General features: G+C 49.8%; 1 protein-coding gene across 1 annotated transcript; it reads left to right on the forward strand.

Annotated features, from left to right (window-relative positions):
* The first annotated feature begins 17,088 nt into the window (after window positions 1-17,088).
* On the forward strand, window positions 17,089-18,879 carry LOC125506419 (short-chain dehydrogenase TIC 32 B, chloroplastic). Its single transcript, XM_048671234.2, has 3 exons — window positions 17,089-17,813; window positions 17,979-18,195; window positions 18,376-18,879. The coding sequence occupies exons 1-3, from the start codon at window positions 17,209-17,211 to the stop codon at window positions 18,574-18,576; spliced, it is 1,023 nt and encodes a 340-aa protein (XP_048527191.2). The 5' UTR covers window positions 17,089-17,208; the 3' UTR covers window positions 18,577-18,879.
* Window positions 18,880-26,393: the final 7,514 nt, after the last annotated feature.

The following is a 26,393-nucleotide window of genomic DNA, read 5'->3' on the forward strand; positions in this document are numbered from 1 at the left end:
TCGGGTCGACTCGCAAACGGTGCTCAGCCAGTCCCCTGGGTACACCTGGCATGTCAGAAGGCTTCCATACAAAGATGTCCCAGTTCTCACGGAGGAACTGGATGAGCGCTTCTTCCTATTTGCTGTCAAGCGTTGTTGAGATATGAGTCGGGCAGCACTAGGATCGGTCGGGTGAACACGAACTTGCTTTGTTTAACCAGACGACTGAAATGAAGATCCTAAAGCGGACTTCTTGGCACGTAGCAAATCACTCGGATCTGCGTCCTTCTGGTACTCTTGCATTTCCACTGCTGCCATCTGTTCATCGGCAATCTTTGAGCCCTTCTTGAAACACTCCTCCGCTCTCTGCGGATTACCAGTGTTCGTAATCACACCTTTGGGAACAGGCATCTTCAGCTTGAGGTATACGTAACACGATCGAGCCATGAAGCGAGCATACGCAGGCCTGCCCAGAATAGCATGATAAGCACTGTGAAAATCCACAACTTCAAATGTCAACTTTTCCTTGCGATAATTCTTTGAATTGCCGAAAACCATCTCAAGAGTGATCTGGCCGAGTGAATCAGCTTTTTTCCCAGGGATGACACCGTGGAATCGCATATTGCTTTCACTAAGCTTGGACATCGGGATTCCCATCTCTCGGAGAGTCTCAGCATACAAAATGTTCAAGCCACTACCACCATCCATCAGGACCTTGGTCAATCGAGTGCCCCCAACGACCGGGTCGACCACCAATGCTTGCCGCCCTGGGTAGCAACACGTGTCGGATGGTCAGATTGGTCAATTGTAATGGGAGTCTTAGACCACTTCAAATACGTTGGCGTTGCCGGAGCAATCATGTTCACTTCTCTGTTAATGACTTTCAATCGACTTTTCCTTTCAACGTCGGCAAAAATCACCAAAGTGGCATTGGTGTTGGGGAAACCATCATCTTCCTCTTTGTCCTCATCCTTATCAGACTCTTTCTCTTTCTCCTTGGGCTGGCCCTCCTGGAATTGCTGGGTAAGGAGTCAACACTGCCGAGTGATATGCTTGGGATAAATCAGGTTTCCATCTTCATCCACTTTGGTGTGTATATGACACGGAAAATCTAACACATCATTTCCTACTGAATCTTTCACCTTTTTGGGGACCCATGGTCCTTTAGGTTTTCCCTTGAATTTTCCCCGAGTCACTGCTGCGGCTTCACCAGGAGCGGCGGGCTCGGCCTTGCGCTTCTGTTTCCGACTGGAATTACCTCCTCCGGTGTCTTGGGCGACCGGTTTGCTCTTGCCGCTGCGGAGTCGGTCTTCTTCCTCACCGTTAGCATACCGAGTGGTTATTTCCATCATTCAAGTCAGAGTCATATTTCCTGTCCGACCGAATTTCAGGTTGAGGTCTCGGTACTGAACGCCCTCCTTGAAGGCGCAAACTGCTTGGTGTGGTGACACGTTTTCCACTGTGTGATGCAAAGTGGTCCACCTCTGGATGTAATCTCTCAAAGTCTCATTCGGTTTTTGAACACAATGCTGCAACTCTGTCAGCCCTGCAGGCCGCTTGCAAGTGCCTTCGAATATTCTAACAAACACCCGGGCCAACTCTTCCCAACTGAATATACTACCAGGAGCCAACTGATTCAACCAAGCTCTGGCTGACCCTTCCAACATCAAAGGAAGATGTTTCATGGCTACCTCATCATTACTGCCACCAATCTGTACAGCCACTCGGTAGTTCTCTAGCCAAGTGTTAGGTTTGGATACAGCAGTAAACTTACTTACCCCAGTCGCCAACCTGAAGTTGGGAGGGATTTCTGCAGCCCTGATGGCATTGCTGAAACACTCAGATCCTGATACATGCACTCGACTGCCCGTTGGTCGATCTCTGTCACGTCCTTCTCTGTAAGCTCTGTTCTGGTCGACCAAACCTTGTACCAAAATTGACCTTGCATCAAATCCAGGTTCTCTAGGGTCGACTGGATGTCTTCGCTCGTCACCATACGGACGCCTGTCATCGGGTCACCGGGGTGAATACGATCTGCCTCTCGGAGGGGGCATGGACACTCGACAGCGGTCCTCACGGCCGAACCGATGATCATATTGCTCGTGATTCCGACCCATGTACTGCTCTTGGCGGTGTCTTCGGCCCTCACGCCGCAGAGGCGATCTTGGGTTGTGGGCCGATTGGACAGTGTCTGGAACCACAGATCTGCTATGGATCCTGTCACGCAACTGGGAAACTGCTGTGTTCTGCTCTCCCGCTGCACGGAGCAGCGCTCGAATCTGCATCAAACCTCTTCCAGCCTCTGACTGGGACGGCTGGATTGACTCTGCTATGCAGGCTGCAGCAGTAAGATTCTGAATTGGAGTACGGTATACCTGATGTTTGGGGGGAAACAATTTCCGCTGTCGTCGACTGGATTCAGGGACCAGTCGTCGAGCGCGATCGTCGAGTGAACGTTGAAGGTTCTCCAGTCGCGCGCGCTCAGCCAACGTGGCCAGGCGTGCAGTCTCCAAGGCCCAAGCCTCATAGGTTTCCCCAACGATGGGAGTGTGGAGTGCCTCCGTATTGCGACGATGCAGCTCCTCTCGCTGTTGCGAAGTAAGGGCTTGAGGACGATATTCTTCGTGAACATGTGACGGATTTCCACCGCCATCGCCGCCGTCGATGTGGCGGAAACCAGGAGGGCTGCGCGGCGTGTCGACCATCAGGACTTCTGCCGCAGGGTCGCTGCTGTCACACTCGGACAGGGTCTCGACGGAGCCAGTCGACGGGTCGAACAACCCGTAGAGAGATTCGTTGGGCTCAATTGCTGCGACTTGAGGGGTGTCCGTCCGGCGAGCCACCGCATGCTTGATCCACCGCGGAAGCCGCAATCGACCGAATCGCTTGCGGTGACGAACAGCGGGGAGCGAAGACGTTGCAGGAGCCGACCGACACTGGGTCGACGGTTGCCGCAGAAGGACGCCGCGGACGCATGCCCGAAAGTGGGTCGCCCTGCGGACGGGGAGCGCCTCGACGTCGAGGGGAGCTTCTTAAAGCCAAGCTGAGTCGTCGGCGATGAAAACGAGCGCGTCGAGACGGATCTCGCGGCCCTCAGCCAAACCTCCGCCGGAAACCATGATGATGGGATTCGAAAAAATCACAACCTCACCGGAAGTCGCTAAGACACCTGCCCCAAGGTGGGCGCCAACTGTCGTGGTTCTAAGTCCGATAGTAGAAAGGGGGGTACATAGGAGGAGGCAAGATCCTAACTACGATGAGGTTGTGTACGCAAGATTTACGAGTTCAGGCCCTCGCGGAGGAAGTAAAAGCCCTACGTCTCGATGCCCTGAGGCGGTCGACTGGATTATGCGTGAAATTACAGGGGGTGCGAACCCTTCTCTCAATGGAGGTGGTAGCTTATATAGAGTGCGCCAGGACCCCAGCCAGCCCATGTTACAAGGAGTTCAATGTACATAAAGGTGAGGCGTTACTGGTAACGCCAGCAATAAAGATACATAAATGATCATTAACACTACCGAGTGAACGCCTGACCGTTGCCATCCTAAGTGACTTTAGGTCTTTTGTATTCCGAATGTTTTCTTGTACGGTCAAATGGTGATATACTGGTCGAATGGAATTGGGTTATTCGAGTGGAATTGTTGGTCGAGTGGGTTGCACTCTGAGTAGATTCCAGTCGGTGGAAACTACTGTGCTTTGCATGTTGTTGATCTTTGGGTAGTGTCCTTGGGAAGGTTGTGTAGGTCAGGTCTATTCCCCTACCCTAGATACATGTCATCGTCAAGCGGTGCACCAAGGGGTAGTCATGATGGTGGTGTTGGTGATGGGCATGGTGGCGGCGGAGCCCGCCACCAGAACCATGGTGACGACGAGGAACACCGGATGGTACCCTGCGGTAGTATAGGCACCGTTCCTATCCAGGCGACGTTGATGGTGGCGACTGAAATTCCAGCGACGAGAAGCAGGGCAATGACCACGCCCCCCACCCCCCCCCCCCCTGCATTCATGACATTATCTAGTCGTCATGGATTACAACATGGAGGACCTCTCATTATATAAGAGGTCAAGCGTACAATGTGTTCGACTTCGACACGACACATATCCTATCCGGCCCATAGTACAACACAAGTCCAAACGTAACCCAACTCATACATAATATTCGACAAAAACTCAACACTCATCACAAACTGTCAGTATAACCTTAAAAAAACACAAACTGTCAGTAGACTTTCTCAGAAAATAAAACTAACTGTCAGCGACAGCGAGATTCTCCATTCTCCGTTGAAACATCTCGACTTTCCCATCTCATATACATTGCAGACTTGCACTTACAGTAGTATCGCACTTCAGACATAAGCAGCTTGGGTCCTCTACAGACTACTGCTGATTACTCTGATACAGAACTACTGCTGACAAAAAAAGGTACTTTTTTGCATGAAAAAAAAGGTTATTTGACGGTGCACTACTCTGCCTCAAAGAATGTACTCACACTAGTATTCTACATGCTCTCATTGGGACATGCACCTTTAATCAGTAGTCAAACAAGCAATCCTTGTGTGGTACAGTAGTCAATGGGATAGGGTCGTGGACTTTTCATCTGAGAGGTTGGACTCGTGAAGGCACAATGCTTCATGCATGGAATATTAGGTTTGTGTGTCAAGAGTTAACCATATAATTAATCAGATGGCTTGTCATAAACAATGGCCTCTCACGCGCCTTCCCAACCTATCGCCACGGACAACCACACAAGCTGCATAGGGTTCCATGTACTGATCTGAATCCAAACTAGATAGATTAACACATGCACCAGTGTGGAGTACGCGTAGTCAAAAACCCCGCATTTTTCTTCACCATTCTTCCGTTGCACACTGTAAAAAGGAAAACCACTCTGGCTAGAGCATCTACCCTCTAAAAAATACTCAGTCATTTTTACTATATATACCATGTTGATTAAACAGGCGTTTTTCTTGTAAAGTGGCATGCGAATCTGGCTGCATAATTTCGTCTTGCATGGCCAAATGATAGCCTTTGGAGAATCATTAGTAAACCACTACCTCTTGACTGAACATAGATTATACTGAAAATGCACGAACTATAACAGAACCCCACCCAAAAAAAAAACGCCTCACCATTTTGCTGAGTATGATTTCGGATTCATACCTGTCAGCACACGCATAATTTGTGTTTGCTTTTTCGCATCTCACAAGGCAGAAGGTGACGCGAAACTGTCAGATCATAATCAGGACAGGCGCACGAGAGAGACGATGATTCCAACTGGCAGCGGCAATATTTTTCAGGTTAGCTACATCAGGCCACTAATGAAGCAATCAGTGATCACTCAATAGCAGAGATAAACAAATAGTCAGGCCACATGGCAGTTGCAGACTTGCAAGAGCATGATATGGGGTTTGGTGATGAATATGTAGTTGAATATATTTTTTTTAGAAAAGAGGATTACCCCGGCCTCTGCATCTCGGCGATGCATACGACCACTTTATTAATTATTCTCACAAGACCTTACAAAGTCATACAACAGTAAGACTGAAGCCGCCGTCTAAGCAACAAACTGTCGCTACAACTATCCAGTTGATGAAGGGACGCAGATATCATGGGCTTAGTACCAAGCAGACATCGCAGCTAAGCCTAACATCTAAGACCTGAGACCCCAACCTAGCCACTTGCCTGGTCTGGGGCACACACTGGTCCGGCGTGCTCTCAGAGGCCGCCGCCGCCAACTGCCACCGCTCCATCTTCAGAACTGTACTGATGCATCAACCTTGCTCGGTCTAGCTACCGCCGGCGCCATCACGGCGTCCAACGGCACCTCCTCCCCGCGCGCAAACAGCTGAGCACGTCGCGGTCGCCACTGATACACCTTAGCGCCATGCTGCCAAGTACCACCAGCCGACACCGCTTGAAGCCTTGGAAGATCTGTCGTGCGTAGCACCTGCCGACCAGGCATGACAAAGCATAGCACCTGTCGGTCAGGCATGACTTGACATCTCCACCGAAGCTCCGTGCAAGACGAAGCCGCTCCACCTCCTGCCTCTGACTTCCAGCGCTGCTCCACAAACGATGCTCCCAAGTGAGAAACGACACCGCAGTGCCGCCATCGTCCGATCTGGAACACCAGATCCTAGGGTTTCCCCCGGAGCAGCACGAGTGGGTCGACAGTAGTTACACGACGATGCCTTCATCAAGGTAACGGCATAGAACGCCGTCATCGCCTGCGTCGGCTCGGTTTTCACCGGCAACCATGTCTCCCCAACTCGCAGCCAGGACTAGATGATGGATCTCGAGATCCGATCACCAGGCTTCTGGCCGGCCACCGCCGACGAAGAAGATGACCACCACCACTGGCTACACCGGCCAGAACAGATCTGCCATGGGTGCCGCCAAGTAGTCCACCAGGCCCTCAACACCGCCGTCGATCTAAAGCAAGATGGCAATGCCGCCGAAGACCGCATCGCGCCGCCGCCCAATCCAGGCCAGCCACCGCAGCAGCCGCCCGTGGCCCGAGGCAGGGCCGACCGCCGCCGCCGTCGAAGCCAACGCCATAGCTTCTAGATCGGCCGCTCCTCCACGCATGTTGGGGCCCCGCCACCCCTGAGAAGCGTGAGGGAGGAAGAGCCCCCGCCACCGCCGTCGGCCTTCGGGCGCAAGCCGGCGGCGGGAGGAGGGGAGGAAGATGGGCTAGACCACGGCGGCGGATAGGGTTGGGAAGCCACCCGAGTCGCCCGAGCAGGGAACGACGCGGGGGTATCTGTAGTTGAATATATGCAGCATTAGTAGTAGTACTATATACTAAGTTACTGATAATCCAAGCTGGTAGAAACAAGAACTATTTCTCGTGATCATATGCTTGACACTTCCCAAGTGGCAGCGTGAGACAACTGACTAGCATGTGTGATTGGTTTGGGTACAGCAAGAACTCGCAGGTTGGCTAGGATTTACCATGTCCAACTTATCGATACAGGCCAGGCCCAACCAACATGTGTGCTACTTGTAACACAGGTATACAACCAAGATATTGCAGATGCAGTGACTACCAAATGAATCCTTGATGTCAACAATGATCGATGTCAACTAACAACTGATCAAGTAAAAAACTAACAAGCGATCGAGTTTCGGATGAAACGATTAAATGATCAAGGAGTGTTCAAACAGTTGGTGGTGATAAACAAGGTTGGTTTCTTTTTGTAAGGTTGAGTTTGGCCGAAATGTAGAGTTGGTGTAGGGAATCAACCTGATGAGGCAACTAGATGAGTTTCTTGTCAGTTGTTGGAAACTTGGGATAAAGAAGACACTGGGGATACATGCAACAGATGGGTGATCAAATTAGGCTAATGAGTATACTAGTACTAGCTGTGCATGGTTGGGCATCTAACTTTGACATCGTGACATGACGACAAGGGTTATGGAACCAAAGTAAAAGAAAATAATCAAGCATTATGCAGACAGTCCCCTGATTCTCTCTCCCTGTCTATCTATATCTATGAACTAGTTGCTTTTAGATATAACGGCCCTTGAAGCAGAAGATAAAAAAAAACATCACGGCATGTCACTAGGTTAAATTTTGTTAGAATATATCCAGGTTGCATGTGGCCTTGGGAACAATTCAGGCAGCAGTAGTTGTCATGACAATTATCAGGGGTCAGAAGCAAAACGGCAAAACATCATTTTGAACAGTGACGACCTAGCTAGAGGAAGGTTGGGGCTTCTGATGCGCCATGCATGCCGACCTAGCTAGGAGAAAGCACTACATGTGACGCTGCAGTGCATGCACTTTGCTTTGCCCGTTAATTACTAATCTGAGTATTGGTGGCTGCCTGGCTGGGCACTTGACATATCCATGTGACGGATTGAATATACTGTGGTAATTTTATGAACTGCCACCGGATCATAACAATCTGGCATTTTCAATGCGGAAGGTCCGCAAAATAACTATCCGGGCACTTTTAGCCATTCAATATGGATTATCAAATCGGCCAGCCATGCCGGACCGGATGTCTGAAATTCGACAGCCTAGCCCCAAATAAAGGGGCAGATGTGAGGCCAACTCCACCGCGCGACCCTATTCTGTCCGCCCCTATCCGCTTGGGGTAAAAGGAACAAACGAGACGGCCCAGCGCGCGGGCGCAAACGGACTTTTGTCCGCTTTATGTCCACTTTCGACTCATCCCCGGCTCAAAGTTGCGCCGGTTTTGGGGTGAAACGGACAGCGCGCGAACGGGCGGGACGCGCGCGCTTGTCCTCCCTTGGCCCGCCTGTCGGTGGGAGAAACCAACCCCCCCCATGCCCATTTGGCGCCATTTCTCCCAAACCCTCCCACGTCCCTCCCGCCGCCACCTCTCTCCCCCGTCCATGGCCGACGCCCCGCCGAGTTCCGGCGGCCTGGCCGTCGACCCGACCGCAAAGGTGAAGAAGAAGGCGCCAAGGAAGCCGCGGTCGGAGTGCACGCCGGAGGAGATCGCCAAGTTGGACGCGGAATCGGCGAAGAGGAGGGAACGGAGAGCGGCCGTCAAGATCAATGCCGCCGCGGCCAAATTCACCGCCCGGCGCGAGGAGCTGGAGGCCGCGTGGCGCAAGGCCGCTGCCGACGAGAAGGAGGACCTCGTCAACAAAGCGCACGCCATCCTCATGCTTGGCATGGGCCGTCCGGCGGGGTTCCATGCAGCGGCCGTTGGCCCGGCGAGCACAGGCTCGTCGGTCGCCCGGCCTACGCACTTCCAGTCGCCGACGTCGCGCGCCGCGTCCATGTCGCCCGGCTTTCCTCCGCCCAGGCACGACGGCCAGACCCGTTTCTCGGCGTCGCCGGACGTGGGCTTGTTCGCGCCGTCCACACCACGCCTCGCGGCCGTCATCGACCTCAATGTCACGCCTGGGTCCAGCAGCGGCGGGCGGCCGTCCGTCGAGATGCAAAGAAAGCAAGCGCGTGCACCATTCACGGGCACCATGCCGGCCCCCCGCGTGTTGTTTGACGGAATGCCAACCTCAACGCCGACGGTGGACGACCCCTTCTACAACCAGTACATGGAGGACGTGATCTTCCAGGGTGGGCATGGCCGTGCCTACGACCCCGAGGAGACCCAAAGTCAGGATGGCCGCGCCAAGTACGTGCCCGATGAGGAGGCCGACGACCGTGCTGACTACGACCATGGTGATTCGTGGCATGAAGACGACGACATCTATGTCCAAGGTGAAGATGAAGATGAAGCCAATGATGTTGATATTAGTGGCGCTCCATTGTTCATAGACGAGCTCACCCAAAGAGCGGAAGCACAAAAGAAGCGGAAGAGCATTCGCACCAGTTCATATACACAAGATGAGGACAAGTTGATTTGTCAATGTTGGATGGAGATTAGCCAAGATCCAAAGACCGGCGCGAAACAAAAGGGCATTGTTTTTTGGACGAGAGTCCACAAAACATTCCATGAAAGGAAGATGTTTGACCCCTACCAAATTACAAGCAACCGTGGCATCGGTTCGATTCAAAAAAGATGATTGTTCATCCAACAAGAGTACAACAAGTATTGTGCCGCATTTGAGAGCGTTGAAGCACGGCCCGTGAGTGGTCTCGGCATTGGGGACATGGTATGCTCTTCTCTTTCTAGCCCTTTCCTTGCTACGGCCATGATACTTCGGCCGTGTATATGTTTGCATGTTCACTTGTTGTTGATCATGTGGTGTAGGCATTTCAATCTTTGGAGGCATTCAAGGCCCGACACAATGACAAGACATTCACTCTTACGCATTATTGGACGCTCATCAACAATTGCTCTAAGTTCAAGGATCAATACCGTGAACTTCAAAGGAAGAGAGGCAAGAAAACGGCCAAGTTCGCCGGAGGTGGGGATGGCGAGGCGTTGAAGAGGCCGAGGGGGAAGACCAACTCCAAGGTGGACGACATACGTGACGCCTCAACCATGGCCTTGCATGAGACTTTGCATGACATGATGTCACATAAGGATGTGAGGGACGAGAAGAAGCGGCAAAGCAAGGACGAGCAAATGAAACAATACCTAGACCTCCAAAGACAGAAGCTTGAGATGGAGGAGGCGGCCAAGAAGAGGAAGATAGACATGGAGGAGGCGGCCCGGCAAAGACAGCTCGACATGGAAGAGGCCGCCCGGAAAAGGCAGCTCGACATCGAGGCCGACAACGTCAAGGCCAGGCAGATGCAGCTGACATCGAGGCCACCAATGCCGCCACCAAAGCGAAGGAGGTGGCCCTTGCGATCATGAGCGTGGACTTGTCGAAGATGAGCGACAAGACAAGGGCCTGGTTCGAGGCCAAGCAGAAGAAGATGCTCGACGCCGAAGGCCTGAACTAGGTCGTCCGATCGGCGTGGCCGTTCTTTTTGGAGGCTGGCATGGGTGCCGCCCGCCCGTTGGGCCACTGGCAGTGTGCCGGCGAAAAAACATTCACTTTGGAGGTCGGCTGGTGTTGCCGGCCGCTGGTTGTGTTGCCGGCAAGGACAACTATTCATTTTGGAGGCTGGCTGTGTTGCCGGCCGCTGGCTGTGTTGCCGGCGATGGTCGTGTAGGCCGCTGGCTTTGTTGCCGGCGTGATGAACTGGGGTCGTGAACTGGGCCTTGGCATTTGAAACGTCCCTTTTTTTTAAATAGACGCGGACAGGATGGGGCAAAAGGATGCGTCCGCGTGGTGGGCGCACGGCCACCGCATCCCAAAACAGGCCCGGACACGACCCCAAATCCCTACCCAAAGGGACAAAAACAGGACAAAACATACGTCCGTTTGAGGTCACGCGGTGGAGTTGGCCTGACGGAGTCTGGACATTCACCAAGGCTCACCGGCTTCCCGCCCACTTGCATTCACGTCGCCGCCCGAAAAGCCTACTCCTCCACGTCGGGTTTGCCGAGTTCGAGAACATACTAAATAGCGAGCTAGCGGATCCCCTTCGTTTTGACATTGGACTTCCCGGTCAAATTGGGTGTAAGATTCATAAGGATCTACTTTACAAAGATCCAATACCCCACCGGGAAACTAAGGGGGTGTTTGGTTCCAGAGACTTTTTTGTATTTAAAGTCCCTAGCAAACCAAACAGAATGGAAATTTTTTGAGACTTTTTGCTAAAAGTCTTTAGAAGCACCTCCTTAAGAGTCTTTTTAAAAAGTCCCAGGGACTAGAAAAAGTCATAGGACTAGAGAACCAAACACCACCTAAGAACATAAATCCAATAGCCCAAACAGAATGTCCAAATAAGAACATCCACGCCCATAACGATAAAGTATTCATCCCAAAAGTATGGTCCGCCTAGAAGACAACAAAATGCGGCGCAAGGTGGAGGAGGCAGCGGAGCACCAGCGCCACGGGGGAGGAATGTCATGACGCCTGGTACAGCTTCCTCAACTGGCGCGACGAGAATGGCACAGATCGGCTGTGCCGGTGGCCTTGGAGGCCATACCTACGAGGTCATCTTCCGCTACTTGGCCTAGTTTAGAATAGTTTAAGTTTAGTTTAAATTTAATTTATGTTCAAATATTTAAGTTCCATGTGTTTGCATGTAATATGACGTATTTTCTTAAATTTCGTCTACATTCGTGTTCAAACAATTAATGGACACGGTTGGATGGCCTCTGCAGGCTGTAGCGGCTGTCTGTCGAGAGGTCTAAACGTATCCACAAACATTTGATAAGGTTCGTTAGTCATCGACGTCGTCGATGATGCCCTAAGTACTCCCGAAAAACAAACACATTTCAAATTTATGCTTGTATATATTCAATCGCTCCAGACTTTCCGTACAATTTTGAGCAGGATAGCTCCTCAGAAAGATATGCGCAAGTACTTCAGCTTCTTTTGCCTTCTTCTACACGATACTTCCAAGTTCAAGATTCCTGGCCTACCACATTTTGTCAATGCAAGGTGAAACCCTACCCATTTTGTCAATGCATGGGTATAGGTTACTAATTTACTTGATCTAAAACGCTAGGTATTATATAGGTGTCAAGTGCATGCGATCTCTTGATTGGAAGAAGGGATCCCAAGATCTTTGCTCCTTTGACCAGAGTAGAGGCGACTTAAACTATTGTCGAATGACGAATGTAACATGGTGCAACAACTAGGGGTAGCAGCTAGTTCGGTGTGTACAGTAATCCCAAACACAGGAGCAGTTGTTTAAGTGTGTGAGTCCAAGCGAAGACGACAATCGCATGGAGACCACCGCTCTTGATATGACAAGTGCGCGTCGGCATCCATGCATGCATGGGCACGCACCGTGTTCTTCCTTTGTCGTGGGCAAGGATCAAAACTTGATCATGCATATGTAATCCCTACTGATGATGCTAGTTATTGTCCATGTGCATTTGATCAACCTAAGCCTCGAAAGCAGGCATGCAGCTGGCTCGGTGAGTTGTTTAATCACTCATCTTTGACAAAGGATTAGCTAGCTACTCACCTGGTTTCACATTGGCCGCTTTTGTTTTCTAGCAGGGTATAGCTCTGCACGCGCACATCTCGTAATTAAGTCCAAAAGTTTTCCCCAAAAAGTGCACAGCAGGTCAATTAGTCTCCAAGGAAAGCATATATGGTCAAAAAGGAAGAAGCGCCAACTACCAACGGCGTCAATCGATCACCTAGCTACTCTATCGTAGGAAGGAGTTTGCATGGGTGCTGCGTACTGTGTGTATGCCTGGTCTATGGAAGCGCGTGCATGGCAATGGGTACGTGCAGTGCATCTGTGCAAGGCCAGGTGAATAGGTGATGAAGTGACGCATCGCATCACACAGATCCGTAGACAGCGCAAAGTTGGCCAACAGTGAAACCCATCGTTCGACGAGAGAGGGGTGTCCGTGTCGGCATGTCGAGGCCTGACGGGACGGACGTCCGTGCATACGAGTGCACTTCAACAGCATAAAAAAGAAGACGGCGAATCGATGGACATGGACTAAATGCATGCAAAGTTGCCGGCCCTGTACATGACCCATGCAGCATGCGTGCATGGCACACGGCGTCGGCGACCAGGTCCGTCGTGAAGGGAAGGGATAAGATGGAGCGATGGAAACCTCTCCTTCCTTCCACCTGCGAGCCGCACGTGTTTTACTTATCATATCATGCTAGTCTCCTTCGTCATCCTTTGTGGCGCATCCCAAGAAAGGTACGACCACCGAGGCACGCACGGAGGAGGTCGATCGAGGACAGGGTACGTGGTGACCGGTGAGGCGACGTCACTAGACTCTGGTTCGCCGTGCCATGTCCGAACTATGGAGAACATCATGTCCTGATAACACTGCTGCCACACATGCACGCACGTTCACCACTAAGCATGAGCGCTGGTGCTGATGGGATTCATATCGCCACGTCGTAAAACTGAACGGAAATGCTAGTATCTAGTTTATGCATATGATGCAACACAATTATCATATAGAGTAGCTAAGCTAGTTAGTACCCAGCATGTGCCGTGCGGGGTCATGGATCGATCGCTAATAAAGCGCGCGGGGACAAAGGAACATGGCGTTTGCGCAATGTGTGGTCGATGGACATGTACTGCTTTGTGTTGCGCCGGAAACGGGCATGGATGAGTCCCAATCCATGCGCCAAACTTGACACCCACCTACACTCCCACATGCACGTCGCTCTTCGCCCACAAGCACTTCTTCCGTCCCGCCCTCTTCCTGCATGCGTCCTTTCTCTATCATCGTTTTTTTTTCGTCGACTTTTCTCTATGATCAAAGTTAACTTAGCTATCCACTCCAGGCCTAGGAAATTAAAGTTTGCACTAGTAGTACAGCACGAAGTTACCGTATGCCATTTGCTTTTTCTTTTCTTTTTGGCGAGAGGTATGATGTTCGCATTAGCTCATGATGGCATCACTGGAACCCGCTCTCTAATCACCGCTGTCGTACACGATCGAGCACCGGAACGTAGGGTAGATTTCACATGCAATGACCGATGCTACTCCTAGGTTAATTTCTCTTCTTTGTGGCTAGCTAGTGACGCGGAGCAGTTCAGCGCTAGAGACTACTACCCTAGAGATCACTTCCTTTCACCGGCCTGCCCTCGCTCGCTTTCAATACAATGCCCGTGTCGAAACCTGCGTGTCTTTTCTCAGCACCGCATTGATTGATTGATTAGTCTGCTGCCGCAAGCCGGTCGATCCCTGGCAGCAGCTTTGATCATGTCAGCGTAGCATCGATCAGGGGCAGGGAGGGGCGCAGCAGGCCATAGTTATTCTCCTCCTCTCATCATTCACAGGTTGGTCGAACCGTGCAGATGGACAGGTCCTGCCGCTCTGCTGCACCTTGGGCCTTTGATCATTTCACACGCGCAATACTGTTTTCTTTCTGCAGCATGCACTTGCTCACGAGAAATGAAGCTTCATGTCCAGGTTGAAATCACTACTTACTGCTAGTACTAATAGCTGGCTTACCGATCCAGGCCAGCATAGTACTACTAGTGCGCCTTGTTTGCAGAGGTCGCGGCGTACGAGGATTTGCCAGAACCCAGAGAAGACCGATGCATGCTCGCGGGATGAAGACACACTGACCAGTCCTGACTAGGTACCCCATGCAATGCAACGGAAAATCCTGTGTGCCTCCATGCGTGCCGGCGTCTCGTCACATCCATCACACGAGCGCTGCCTACGCGGCGATCATGTCAAGTACACGTACCTTCGTCCATACAGATACAGGGGCGAGGCGAGTATGGGAGTGGCCGGCTGTCGGCTGAGGTGCGTGTACGTGTATGCCCGACGCCATTGAGTCATTAGGCCAATTCCACCGCACGACCCTAAATCTATACTCATTTTGTCCGGATTTTGTTTGTATAGGGTAGAAATAGAGAGAACAAACGCCGGACAGAGGCCGCACAAACTCGCTGCGTGCAACGCTGCTACCCTAAATCTATACCCATTTTGTCCGGATTTTATCCGTATGGTGGGCCAGGTACAGAAAAGGAGAGAGTGACGGGTGGGGTCGAGGCGGACACAGACGGACGACGAGGACGCGAAGACGTCCGCTTTCTGTCCGCTTTGGCCCCAAACCAAGAGCAACTTTGGTCTGAAAATGGGGCAAAAACGGACATAGACCGGACGAAACGTCCGTATGCTCCCATGCGTTGAGTCGTTCGATTTGTCCGTTTTCCTCCAAACGGACACAAACGGACAATTTGGGATAGAAATGGGTCGTGCGGTGGAGTTGACCTTAGTCAGCCAGACACACGCAGACTCCATCGGCGTACGAGTGGACGGACTGCTAGGGCGCGGCGCATGTCCACTTCTCCAGTGTTGCTGGTGCCGCGCAGCGCCTACCCTATCCAAAAATCCTGCTCTCTTCATTTTGGTTTACAAGTCTTGCGCTTATATCTAAATTGTCAATTTTGTCAATTTAATATAATCTATACTCCCTCTGTAAACTAATATAAGAGCGTTTAGATCACTAAAGTAGTAATCTAAACACTCTTATATTAGTTTACGAAGGGAGTATAACACAAAAGTTATATCTTTTGAAAATAAAACATTTAAAGTTCATATTGATATATATTTTTTGTAATATATGACTTTGCATGGCGCATACTCTGTAAACTAAGAGAGAGATAGTACACTAGGTGTGCATGCATGCATGCAGTGCGCCATGCAAAGGCTGGCTATAGTCTGTGCACACTCCGAGCCGTCTCGATCGATCCTACTCCATGCAGGCCTGAGTCGCAGGCGTATTGCTAACGTACAGCACGTTATGAGGAGTAAAGGGTTTTCACAGTAGAGGAGCAGCGTGGGTATCGAATTACTCCGTTGATGGATAGATCGCCCGGCCGGCCGGCCGCTACATCGAATTACTCCGTGGGCTGGTTGACGTCGTCGATGGCCGATCGCAGAGCAGGAGCTAGCTCCATCGGTTTTAATGGCGATCGGTCCATCGATCGGGCGCATGCATGCGCCGCTAGCTGCAGCGCAGGACATGCGAAAGCCTAGATGTGGAGTAAAGACTATGCGCTGCACTGCACTGGGCTGGCTGCTCTACGGCCTTTTTGCTCGCTGCAGGGCATTTTGGTGACCGTGCTCCAATGGAGCATGAATTTTTTCACGACATCTTCTACTGTATTATATATTGGCATGATGACGGAAATTTAGTTTGCATGCATGGTAATTTTCCGACCAATAAATAAACTGAGACGAATTTGTCACGCTCAGCAACTCCACTTGCCATCCTCAACGAACATAATTTACCATAATAATGTTTAATTTGCCATACCAAAAAATCTGACGTTTGCTGGATATTAGGGTTCCTCAATTAAGCAGACTGGCCACTGGCGGGAACCAATCATGTGGTTTATAGGTGAGGCATTGGTCAGGTGGACCTAACATAACCATCTTCCACATGCACGTCCACCCACGTATTTGTAGTAGGTCTTGCCAATTGACCTGACTTTGTGTTGTGTCTCCCGGGCGGACCCGACATGGATCAATGGTCATGTCCGGGCAACCTGGCCGGCGTACGTAGATATGCAACGACAGTACTGTTTGCTATGCACAGCTCGCGGCCAAAATTCATCGTTCCAGAGCATGGGAACCAAACACACACCCTTCCATCATACACATCCAGATAAACCCATACCCATTGATCCACATCTAAATGCCAGGTGCTTCTTTCATGAGAAACTGGTGCAATGGGCCAATGGCAGCCTGTGCTTATTTCGGCCGATGGATCCATGCCCAGCCTGCAACCAACAAAGTATATTACGTTATATACATACGATACAAAGTATATTGCTGGATTTGGATTTGAAAAGGTTTCCCATAGTATAACTAAAATTTTGACACATAGTTGACATTTTCTTCATTAATTTATGATCAAACTTTCATTGTTATTTAGTCTAAAATGAAGAGGATCTGATTTACCTGGACGGAGAAACGACGCGATGAATGTGACCAGTGGGTGGGCGGCGCATTGACGGAAAGTAGCGGCACCACCGATGGGCCACGGAGACGCCCGGCACGTCCTTCCGACCGAGGTAACTCGCACGGTCGCCGCGCAGTCAATGCCATCAAATCATCGGGGAGAAGAATTAAATTCAATTTAGCTCCGTCCGTCCGTCGCAGCGTACTTGGGCTTGGGCGCGAGCGAGGTCCCCGATCGAGCTTTATATAACTCGGCCCAGCGCCATTAACTTCCTCACCCCCGCCCACACCCACGCTCCCTAGCTCTCTCCTCTGCCAAGCTAGCTCCGCGGCCGTGCGGCGAGGACGCGGTGGCCGGCCGGTGGTGCTAGCGGATGCCGAAGATGCTGCAGGCGGCCAGGTACCTGCTGGGCTCCCCGGGCGCCAGCGGGTTCGGCTCCAAGTCCACCGCCGAGGAGGTCACGGCGGCGTGCCCCAACCTCGGCTCGCTCACCGCCATCATCACCGGCGCCACGTCGGGGATCGGGGCGGAGACGGCGCGTGTGCTGGCCAAGCGGGGTGCCAGGGTGGTCATCCCGGCGCGGAACGTCAAGGCGGCCGAGGACATGCGCGCGCGCATCCTAGCCGAGTGCCCGGGCGCCGACGTCCTCGTGCTGCACCTCGACCTCAGCTCGCTCGCCTCCGTCCGGGACTTCGCTCGCCGCTTCCTCTCCCTCGGCCTGCCCCTCCACCTCCTCATCAACAACGCCGGCAAGTTCTCGCACGGCCAGCTCGCGCTGTCCGAGGACGGCGTCGAGATGACCTTCGCCACCAACTATCTGGGCCATTTCCTGCTGACGAAGCTCCTGCTGGGGAGGATGGCGGAGACGGCTGCGGAGACGGGGGTGCAGGGGCGCATCGTGAACGTGTCGTCCAGCGTGCACGGCTGGTTCTCCGGCGACTGGGCCGACTACCTCCAGCTCGTCACCCGCCGCAAGATGTAAGCATCGCATCTTTCATCGATCCATCACCTAACTCTGTCGACTGACAGTAAGCGCCATCCGCCATTAGTTAGTTTTATTATTATCCTCACCTGATCGATCGCCATTGTTTAGTCTGCCGCTAATCAAGCTTGGCATGTGCATGTGCACGTACGTGCGTCCAGACCCTACGACGCGACGCAGGCCTACGCGGTGTCCAAGCTCGCCAACGTGTTGCACACCAAGGAGCTCGCCGCCCGCCTCCAGGAGATGGGTGCCGACGTGACGGTGAACTGCGTGCACCCGGGCATCGTGAGGACGCGCCTCAACCGCGACCGAGAGGGCCTCATCACAGATCTCGTCTTCGTGCTGCTCTCCAAGCTGCTCAAGACCATCCCCCAGGTGATTAATCTGCTGCTCTCATCTGTGTTATCATATGCAGACTGCAATCGCTGCACTCTGTTCTGCGCCTTGCCCCGCCTGCCGGCGCCGCGCCGGAGGTGAAGGCTCTGCTTTCCGCAGTTAATGCGCCGCTCGCCCCTCCTTGCTGACGTACGTAGTGCCCTCTCTTCTCGCGCGCAGGCTGCGGCGACCACGTGCTACGCGGCGGTGCACCCGAGGCTGGCCGGCGTGTCAGGCCGCTACTTGGCCGACTGCAACGAGGCGCTGCAGTCGCCGGCTGCCGCAAGCCGCCGCGAGGCCGCGCGGCTCTGGCAGGCGTCGGAGGACATGATCAGCGGCTCCAGTAGTCAACAGGGAAGCACGAAGGAGAGGAACATCTGAGCATCCGACTAGTCTGTGTCCATCAACCGTGTAAACATATTCCTCCCTTGGTTTGTTCTGCTTCAAGCCAGGATGTAACATGCACATAATCATATTTTAGTACTAGTAAGCAGTAGCTAATCAGTGATCGTGTTTGTCACAGAGTGAAGATCATCTGTAAGAAAGAGCTCGGACTGTGAGATCCATGTGTACTACTTTCCCTAGACTAGAGGGTCATTGACTTGGGTTGGTGACATGTAAGCATATACTCCTACATACTACATGTATACTGTATTTCACTAGTAGTACTATTTGCAAGCCAAACTCCTGTATTCTGTCAGTACACACATACAGGATGCTCGTAGCTTGGTCTGTTCATGCGAGAGAAGTGAGGCATGCCACAGTGTCTCACGCACGCACGCTGTGCAACATCTTCTATCTATCGTATCTCTATCTCAGTACGTGCTGGTACAATACAAGGTGGCGATGATACGTGCGTGCGTGCATGGGCCAACAGAACAGAAGCGCTGAATTGTTTGTCTCGTTCGATTGGACTCGTCGACGGGCGAATTCATATGCGGCCGATGCCTGTGGAAAGGCACGCGACGCATCATCTACGTCCGAATGATTGCGCCCGTGGCCGGCCGGCCGTTGTACGTCGCCGTGGGGGCGCTGCAAAAGGAAAGGAAGGGGAGCACCAGTGCTCTCTATATTTGACTTTTTCAAATTTGTATTTTTGAAGTTTTAAAAAAATGTGAAATTATTTCCCGGGATGCATATACACATTCCGAATACCCGTTGCAAGTTTCGGTACAAATCTCGTTTTGTTTTGGACTATTGAAAAAAAACAAATTTCTGACAATATATAGGAGAAAAAAGATGCCATTTCTGTCAGAAATTTCACTTTTTTGTATTTCCCAAAATACAAAGTATTTCTTCTCTAGATTTCTACCGGTCCTTAGGAATATGTATACGTATTCACATATTTGTTTTCAGATTTTTTTGAGCATTGAAAATGTGTTTTTCAAAAAATTCAAATATCAAGAGCAGTGGAGCTCGGCCTCTGCAGCCACTTTTCGTGTCCTTGGCCGTTTTCCCTTGAACAGGGCTGGCTTGGAGGGTCCCTTCCTTTTTTCTGTGACATGAGATGGCTGCTTCCTGTCTCTCGATGATTGCCGATCAAGGAACGGTGACCGGGCAAGGTTTTCCGTTTCTTTCTGCTGATGCGACGGATCAGAACGTTCCACCGTAAATGGGTAACGCCGTTCTCTCTGGGACTGAAAGTAGGTGCTGTTCCTCTTCTATCGAAGTGGAGGCTCGTGTCACATTGATATCCCTTTTATTCGGGGATGCCATCATTAGTTGAGATGCTTGTGATGTATGATCACAAGAAGGTTCACAACTCGTTTTGGAGTTGTTGATTGTTTTTCAGATAGCTACCCACTTATTCCAAGTGGTACAAGAAGGTTCAGAACTCAATTCGATAACATCACAAAGCATGAATAGTACAATATACTTTCACAGCATCACAAAGGTAAATAGTAGGGAACTAAAAATCATCTGTGTAAGTGGAGCTAAACTATAGTATTAAAAACATTATTTATCCATAGCAGGGACAAATTGGACCGCGGTTTAATTTTTCACTTCATTTTCTTAGACTAATATTGGATCTTCAATAGTGTAATCTATGTATGTTTAGGTTTACTATTTGTATTTAGTTTTTACTGTTTCAAACGAGTTTCCATTATAACCAACAAAGAATTAAGTAATAATATCTTGAAACTTCATTCACAAAAGACTTTATAGAACTTCGTCAGAGGGATTAGTATAAATAATGTTAAATGCTAATCATGCCTTGCTGTAACATTATTGAAAAAATATGATCCATCATTCGCTATTGTAAACTAAACAATTCTAGCACCATCACACAAAATGGGAACAATATACTGGCAAACATAACCAGTTTACGAGAACTATAACAACAATCTGTCAAAACAGAGACTATATAAAGATGCAGAGAGGACTTATACTTCTGAAACTCCAACGATTCTGAAAACTTAGCACGAAACAGAGAACTCGCACATGTTTTTTTGTTAAAATTTCGTGAATTTATCATCTTCTGTTGAATTGATATTTTTTTAGTGACAAAAAAACTTCTGTTCCAGCACAAGACACACTAGCAATTTCAAACATGATAAAGGTAAGTCTTGGCACTTTATTTATGGTATGACGATTTTATACAAGGGATAATTATTCTTATTTGAGAAGCTTCCTTGAAAAGATTTACATTGTTTCCATGGACATGAAGCAAATGTTCAAGGTGCACTCCCAATTTATGTGGAGCTTCAGGGAAGTTTTGGGCAATAGCTGGTACCCAACCAACTTCCATGATTGGCACCAATTGTTGGCTAATTGCTCCGGTTAGGTTCACAGAATGTTGTGGGTGAATTTTGGAACCTTGGTTTGGAACCTGTGATGCGATAGGAATAAACTAGTCACAAAACATATTTTCTCATCTAGGGATACTGATGTGATTTACAAACTATGTGGATTCTTGCAGGTTTGGAAGTCTCTCTCCAAGCGGCGGGATAAGATGGCCATTGATGAGTTGACGAGGAAGCAGAAGGAAGTGGCAATCCGACTGCTTATGATCATTTACCCTCCTTGAGGCATTGCTTTCTTTCTTTCGGGGGCTTGTTTGCTGTTGCTCCCAGCTCATATAGTAATGAATTTGTTGTTTATTTTCTTGTTGTGTACCCTTATTGTTGTTCTTGTGGACCTCCGTTTCGGTTGGATGCATGTTGGATGTATTCGGTCATGGCTTTATTTTATAAAGCGGGGTGAGAAGCCTTTTTTGGTGCTAAACATGTGTGATTTATTTGAGTATAACAAGCACTTGCATGTTATATTAGCTAGGATTTGTCATGTGAACTTATTGATGTAGGCAGAACCAACATGTGTGCAACTTGACAACTTGTAACACGGGTATACAACCAAGATTTTCTAGATGAAGTGACTACTAAATGATCCTTGAGAACAAAGGTCGATGTCAATTAACATGTGAACAAGTTTTCCTAAAAACGTCCAGTTACCAATCAAGCAGTGGTCAAACCGTTGGTGGTGAGAACACAAAGGTGATTTATTTTTGTAAGGTTGAGTGTGACCGAAATTTAGAGTTGGGATAGGGAATCAACCTGATGAGACAATTAGATGAGTTTCTTGTCCGTTGTTGGAATAAAGAACTCACCGGATACATGCAACATATGAGGATCGAATTAAGAAAATGAATACTAGTAGTTGTTGTGCATGGTTGGGAATCTTAGCTTGACATACTGACATGAATACAAGGGCTATAGAACCAAAGTAAAATTTACATAATCGAGCATTATGCAGACAGTTTCCCTGATTCTCTCACCCGGTCTATCGGTATCTTTGTACACAAAACACCAAGGGCTTTTAGATATATCAAGCGTTGAAACTGCGGATAGTGTTATATTCATGTAGGGCTTGTTTGATTCAAAGGATCCCTGAAGAAATTTTGGAGGATTGTAGCCCTTACGAATTTTTTTTATACCTGTTTGATTCGTAGCATTACAATTGATAGGAATTTTTCATCAACTCCAACCTCATGTGTAGAATTCTACAGTGATGCTCGATCATTAAAAGTCACGGCAAGTTAGCTAGGTTCCTACCAATCTAATGTTCAGTTCTTGAAAAATCTAATCTTCAGTTATAACAGATGACTGAAATGGTGGTTCATCTTTACTTCATCTGGCCATTGGAGCAATTCAGTTAGCAATAATTGTCACGATGATTTAGCAGGGATCAGTCAAATGCAAACATCAGAACACCATTTTGAACAGTTGACCTAGGTGAGCAATTTTATTTGCTGCCACCTGAGTACTCGTACATTACAAATTCAAAAGTGATCCCTGGTGAAAAGACATGCCCTTTTTTATGCTTGTGTATGATCAAACTTCCCGTACAATCCAGCTTCTTGCCTTCTTCCACACGATTCTTCCAAGTTCAAGTGTACTACCACTAGTCTACTACTTCCTGACCAAGTCTAGGTAGTGCCTTGTGAAACCCTGTCAGTTTTGTCAAGGCATGGGTATAGATCAATAATTTACTTGATCTAGAGAGCTAGGCACTATATAGGTGTCGAGTGCATGACCTCTTTTCTCTTGATTTGAAAGAATCCCAAGATCTTTGCTCCTTTGACCAGAGTACACACAACTTTAACTATTCTCGAATGACGAATGTAACAGTAATCCCAAACACAGGAGCAGCTGTTTAACTATGCGTGAGTCCAAGCGAAAACGACAAGCGCATGGAGACCACCGCTTTTGATTTGACAAGTGCGCGTCCGAGCTAATCGTACCTAGTTCCATGCACGCACGCACCGTGTACTTTCTTCGTGGTGGGCAAGGGTTGATCAACACTCGGTCATGCATATGTAATCCCTACCGATGCTAGTTAATTATCCATTGGTACTCCCTCTGTAAACTAATATAAGAGCTATTAAATCACCACTTTAGTATTTTAAACACTCTTATATTAGTTTACGGAGGAAGTACTCCCTCCTTTTCTAAATATTTGTCTTTCTAGACATTTCAAATGACTACTACATACGGATGTATGTAGACATATTTTAGAGCGTAGATTCATTCATTTTGCTTTGTATGTAGTTAGTTGTTGAAATGTCTAGAAAGATAAGTATTTAGGAACGGAGGGAGTATTTGATTAATCCAAGACCCAAAAGCTGGCTCGATCGGTGAGTTGATGAATCACCCGTTATACGGATTAGCTAATGAGTGTCGTGAATATAAAAAAAAAATAGCTAGTGAGTAGAGTAGCACGTCTGGTTTCATATTGACCGCTCTGGGTTTCTAGTATTAGCAGAGTATAGCTTTGCACGCGTACGTCTCGTAAATTCGTACTTGAGTGCAAAAGGTGTCCCAGAAAAAGTGCACAGGTTAATTAGTCCCCAAGAAAAGCATATATGGTCAAAAAGGAAGAAGCACCAACTATATATACAACGTCAATGGATCGCCTACTAAGCTTCTTATTATTTTTTCAGGAAAACTTTCAATCTATTTATCAACTGTTAAATTAGTACAAAGAACATTAAAAATAAAAAATACATTGATATCAACAGACCACCCGACGACGATTAAAAGCATTGAGGCAATGACGGCGGCGCGTTTCGTATCGCCTACTAAGTTGCTTAGCTACTCTACTCTACCGTCCTTAGGAGTTTTTTCATTTTCATGGGTGCTGCGTACTGCGTGCGTGTCTGTGCTATGCAAGGTTATGTCGCAAGTGGCATGGGTGCACTGCATTAACACAAGGTGATGAAGTGACGCATCCGTAGACCACGCGAAGTTGGACAACAGTGGAACCCCTCGTGCCAGGAGCGAGCAAACGATCGACAAGGTGACTGTCCGCGTCCACATGTTGAGGCCGGACGTACGTCCGTGCATGCGAGTGCAACAGCATAAAGAAGACGGCGATCGATGGACATGCGTACTTGCCGGCCCGGTGCATGTGCAACATGCATGGCACACGGCGGCGACCAAGGCCGTCGTGAACGGGAGGATAAGATGGACCGATGCAACCACTGATGCAACCTTTCCTTCCGTCCTTCCGCCGGCGGGCCCCATGGATTTTATCCTGCTTGTCTCCTTCCTCATCCCAAGTAAGGCACGACCAACGAGGCACGCACGGACGAGGAGGTCGTTCGACATAGACAGACAGAGACAGGGTACGTGATGAGGCGATGTCACTGGACTCTGGCTCGCCGTGCTATGTCCGAACCACCGAGGACATCATGTCCGGGTGACACTGCTGCCACAGATGCATCTAGAGCTAGCGTACACGCGCGCACGTCGCCGGACTTTGGTTCGCCGTGCCATGTCCGAACCACGGAGGACACTGCTGCCACAGATGCACCTAGAGCTAGTGAGTGTAGACGCACGCTCGTTCAACACTAGGCAAGGAGCTCCGCTACTGAGTTCGATGCACTTCGATATGTGAAAAATGCTGCTCCTATGTCCATCGTCCCAAGGAGTTGATGGATGGGAATGGGATTCACATTACCACGTCGTAAAACTGAAGGGAAATCCAGTTTATGCATTTGATGCGACAAAATTAACCTATAGCTATAGGTAAGGTAGTACTTACTCCAGCATGTGCCGTCGCGGGGTCATAGATCGGTCACTAATTAAGGCGGGAACAATGGAACATGGCGTTTCCGCGGCGTGTGATCGATGGACGGGCATGGATGAGCCCCAGCCGATGCGCCAAACTTGACGCCGACACTCACATGCACGTCGCTGAACCACTTCTTCCATCTCGCCCTCTTCATGCATGCATCATTTATCTATCCTCAAAGATTATTATTGTAGCCAGCTATCCAGGGTCTAGGACGTGATTAAATTTGCACTAGCACGATAGTACCACAATGTTAACTTATGACATCCGTATTAGCTCACGGTAGCATCACTTGGACCAGTTTCCTAATCACCGCTGTCGTTCGAGATCGAGCACTGGTTTTATTTTGCTACATGCATTGATCGATACTCCTAGCTAGCGACTCTACTTTATGGCCTTGGAGTGTAATCTGGATTGTCGTTCTCTCGCATTGAATTCATCAAGGCCCATGCCGTGTCTGAAACCTGTATGTCTTTGCTTAACACGCATTTATTGATTAATCCGCTCTAGATCCCTGGCAGCAGCTGCTGCTTTGATCATGTCAGCATAGCATCGATCAGGGGTACGCAGGGGCGCAGCAGGCCATAGTTATTCTCCTCCTCTCATCATTCACAGGTTGATCGAACGGTGCAGATCGGCCTGTCCGTACGTTATTTGGCTGGCAGACCCTGCTGGTCCTGGTCTGCACCTTGCGCGTTTGATCATTTTACACAGATAAACGCTGTTTTCCTTGTGCAGCGCTTCCTGTCGAGAAATGAAGGTTGAAGTCCAGCATTGAAGTCCAGTTTGTAGTCTGAAGCTGGCATAGGGCGCCTTGTTTGCAGAGGCGGGCACGTCGTCGCGGCGTACGAGGCACGATGAACTGCATAAACGGATGCACAGGTAAACAGCGCATGCATGCTCGATCGTCCGATCCTTCCCCATCTCTCTCTGGGCTTTGGGAGCTTCGATCATCAATGTTTTTAGTAGGATGTAGCCCGTGTGGCAGATGATCCATGCTCGCCGGATGGTGATCATGTCGTCAAAGTACGTGCGCGCGATCTCCATCCATACACTGTCACGTACTACTCCAGACTAGGTAGCCCATGCAACGCAGTGCAAAACCCTGTGTGCCCCCATGCGTGCCGTCGTCTGGTCCCAGCCCATCCATCCGTCGGTGACACCAGCACCATCCATCCATGTCAAGTAGTACTACACGTACCTTGGTCCAGACTAGTCGAGCATGGGAGTGGCTGGCTGGCCATTCGGTCGGAAAGGATGCCACGAGCCGAGCTGAGCTGAGTGTTATTTTCTTCAAAACGGAGGGTACGACTACTATGATGAGTACGACAGACACACAAGCAGATTCCATGGACGTACGTACAAGTGGACCGACGGCCCAAGCGGGGTCGCGTTCACGAATCCCGAGGACTGCTGCTGCTGCCGCCACCGTGCAGGGCCTATCCTAGGTGTGCATGCATGCAGTGCGCCATGCAAAGGCTACATACTGCTCCATGCAGCTAGTCATGTAGTCCGATCTGCAGTAACGTACGAGTAGTAGTACTCCTACGTTTGAAGCCTTCCACTGTAGAGGAGCATGCGGATCGAATTACTACCCCGTCGATCGGTGGATCGCCCGGCCCCTA

The sequence above is a fragment of the Triticum urartu genome, chromosome 5A (assembly GCF_056163025.1).
Source record: "Triticum urartu cultivar PI428250 chromosome 5A, HENAU_Tu73, whole genome shotgun sequence".
NCBI classification, from domain to species: domain Eukaryota; kingdom Viridiplantae; phylum Streptophyta; class Magnoliopsida; order Poales; family Poaceae; genus Triticum; species Triticum urartu.

Coding starts and splice junctions, on each gene's coding strand:
- LOC125506419 (XM_048671234.2), top strand. CDS start 17,209: ATGCCGAAGATGCTGCAGGCGGCCAGGTACCTGCTGGGCTCCCCGGGC. Junction 17,814..17,978: donor CTCGTCACCCGCCGCAAGAT/GTAAGCATCGCA, acceptor ACGTGCGTCCAG/ACCCTACGACGCGACGCAGG. Junction 18,196..18,375: donor TGCTCAAGACCATCCCCCAG/GTGATTAATCTG, acceptor TCTCGCGCGCAG/GCTGCGGCGACCACGTGCTA.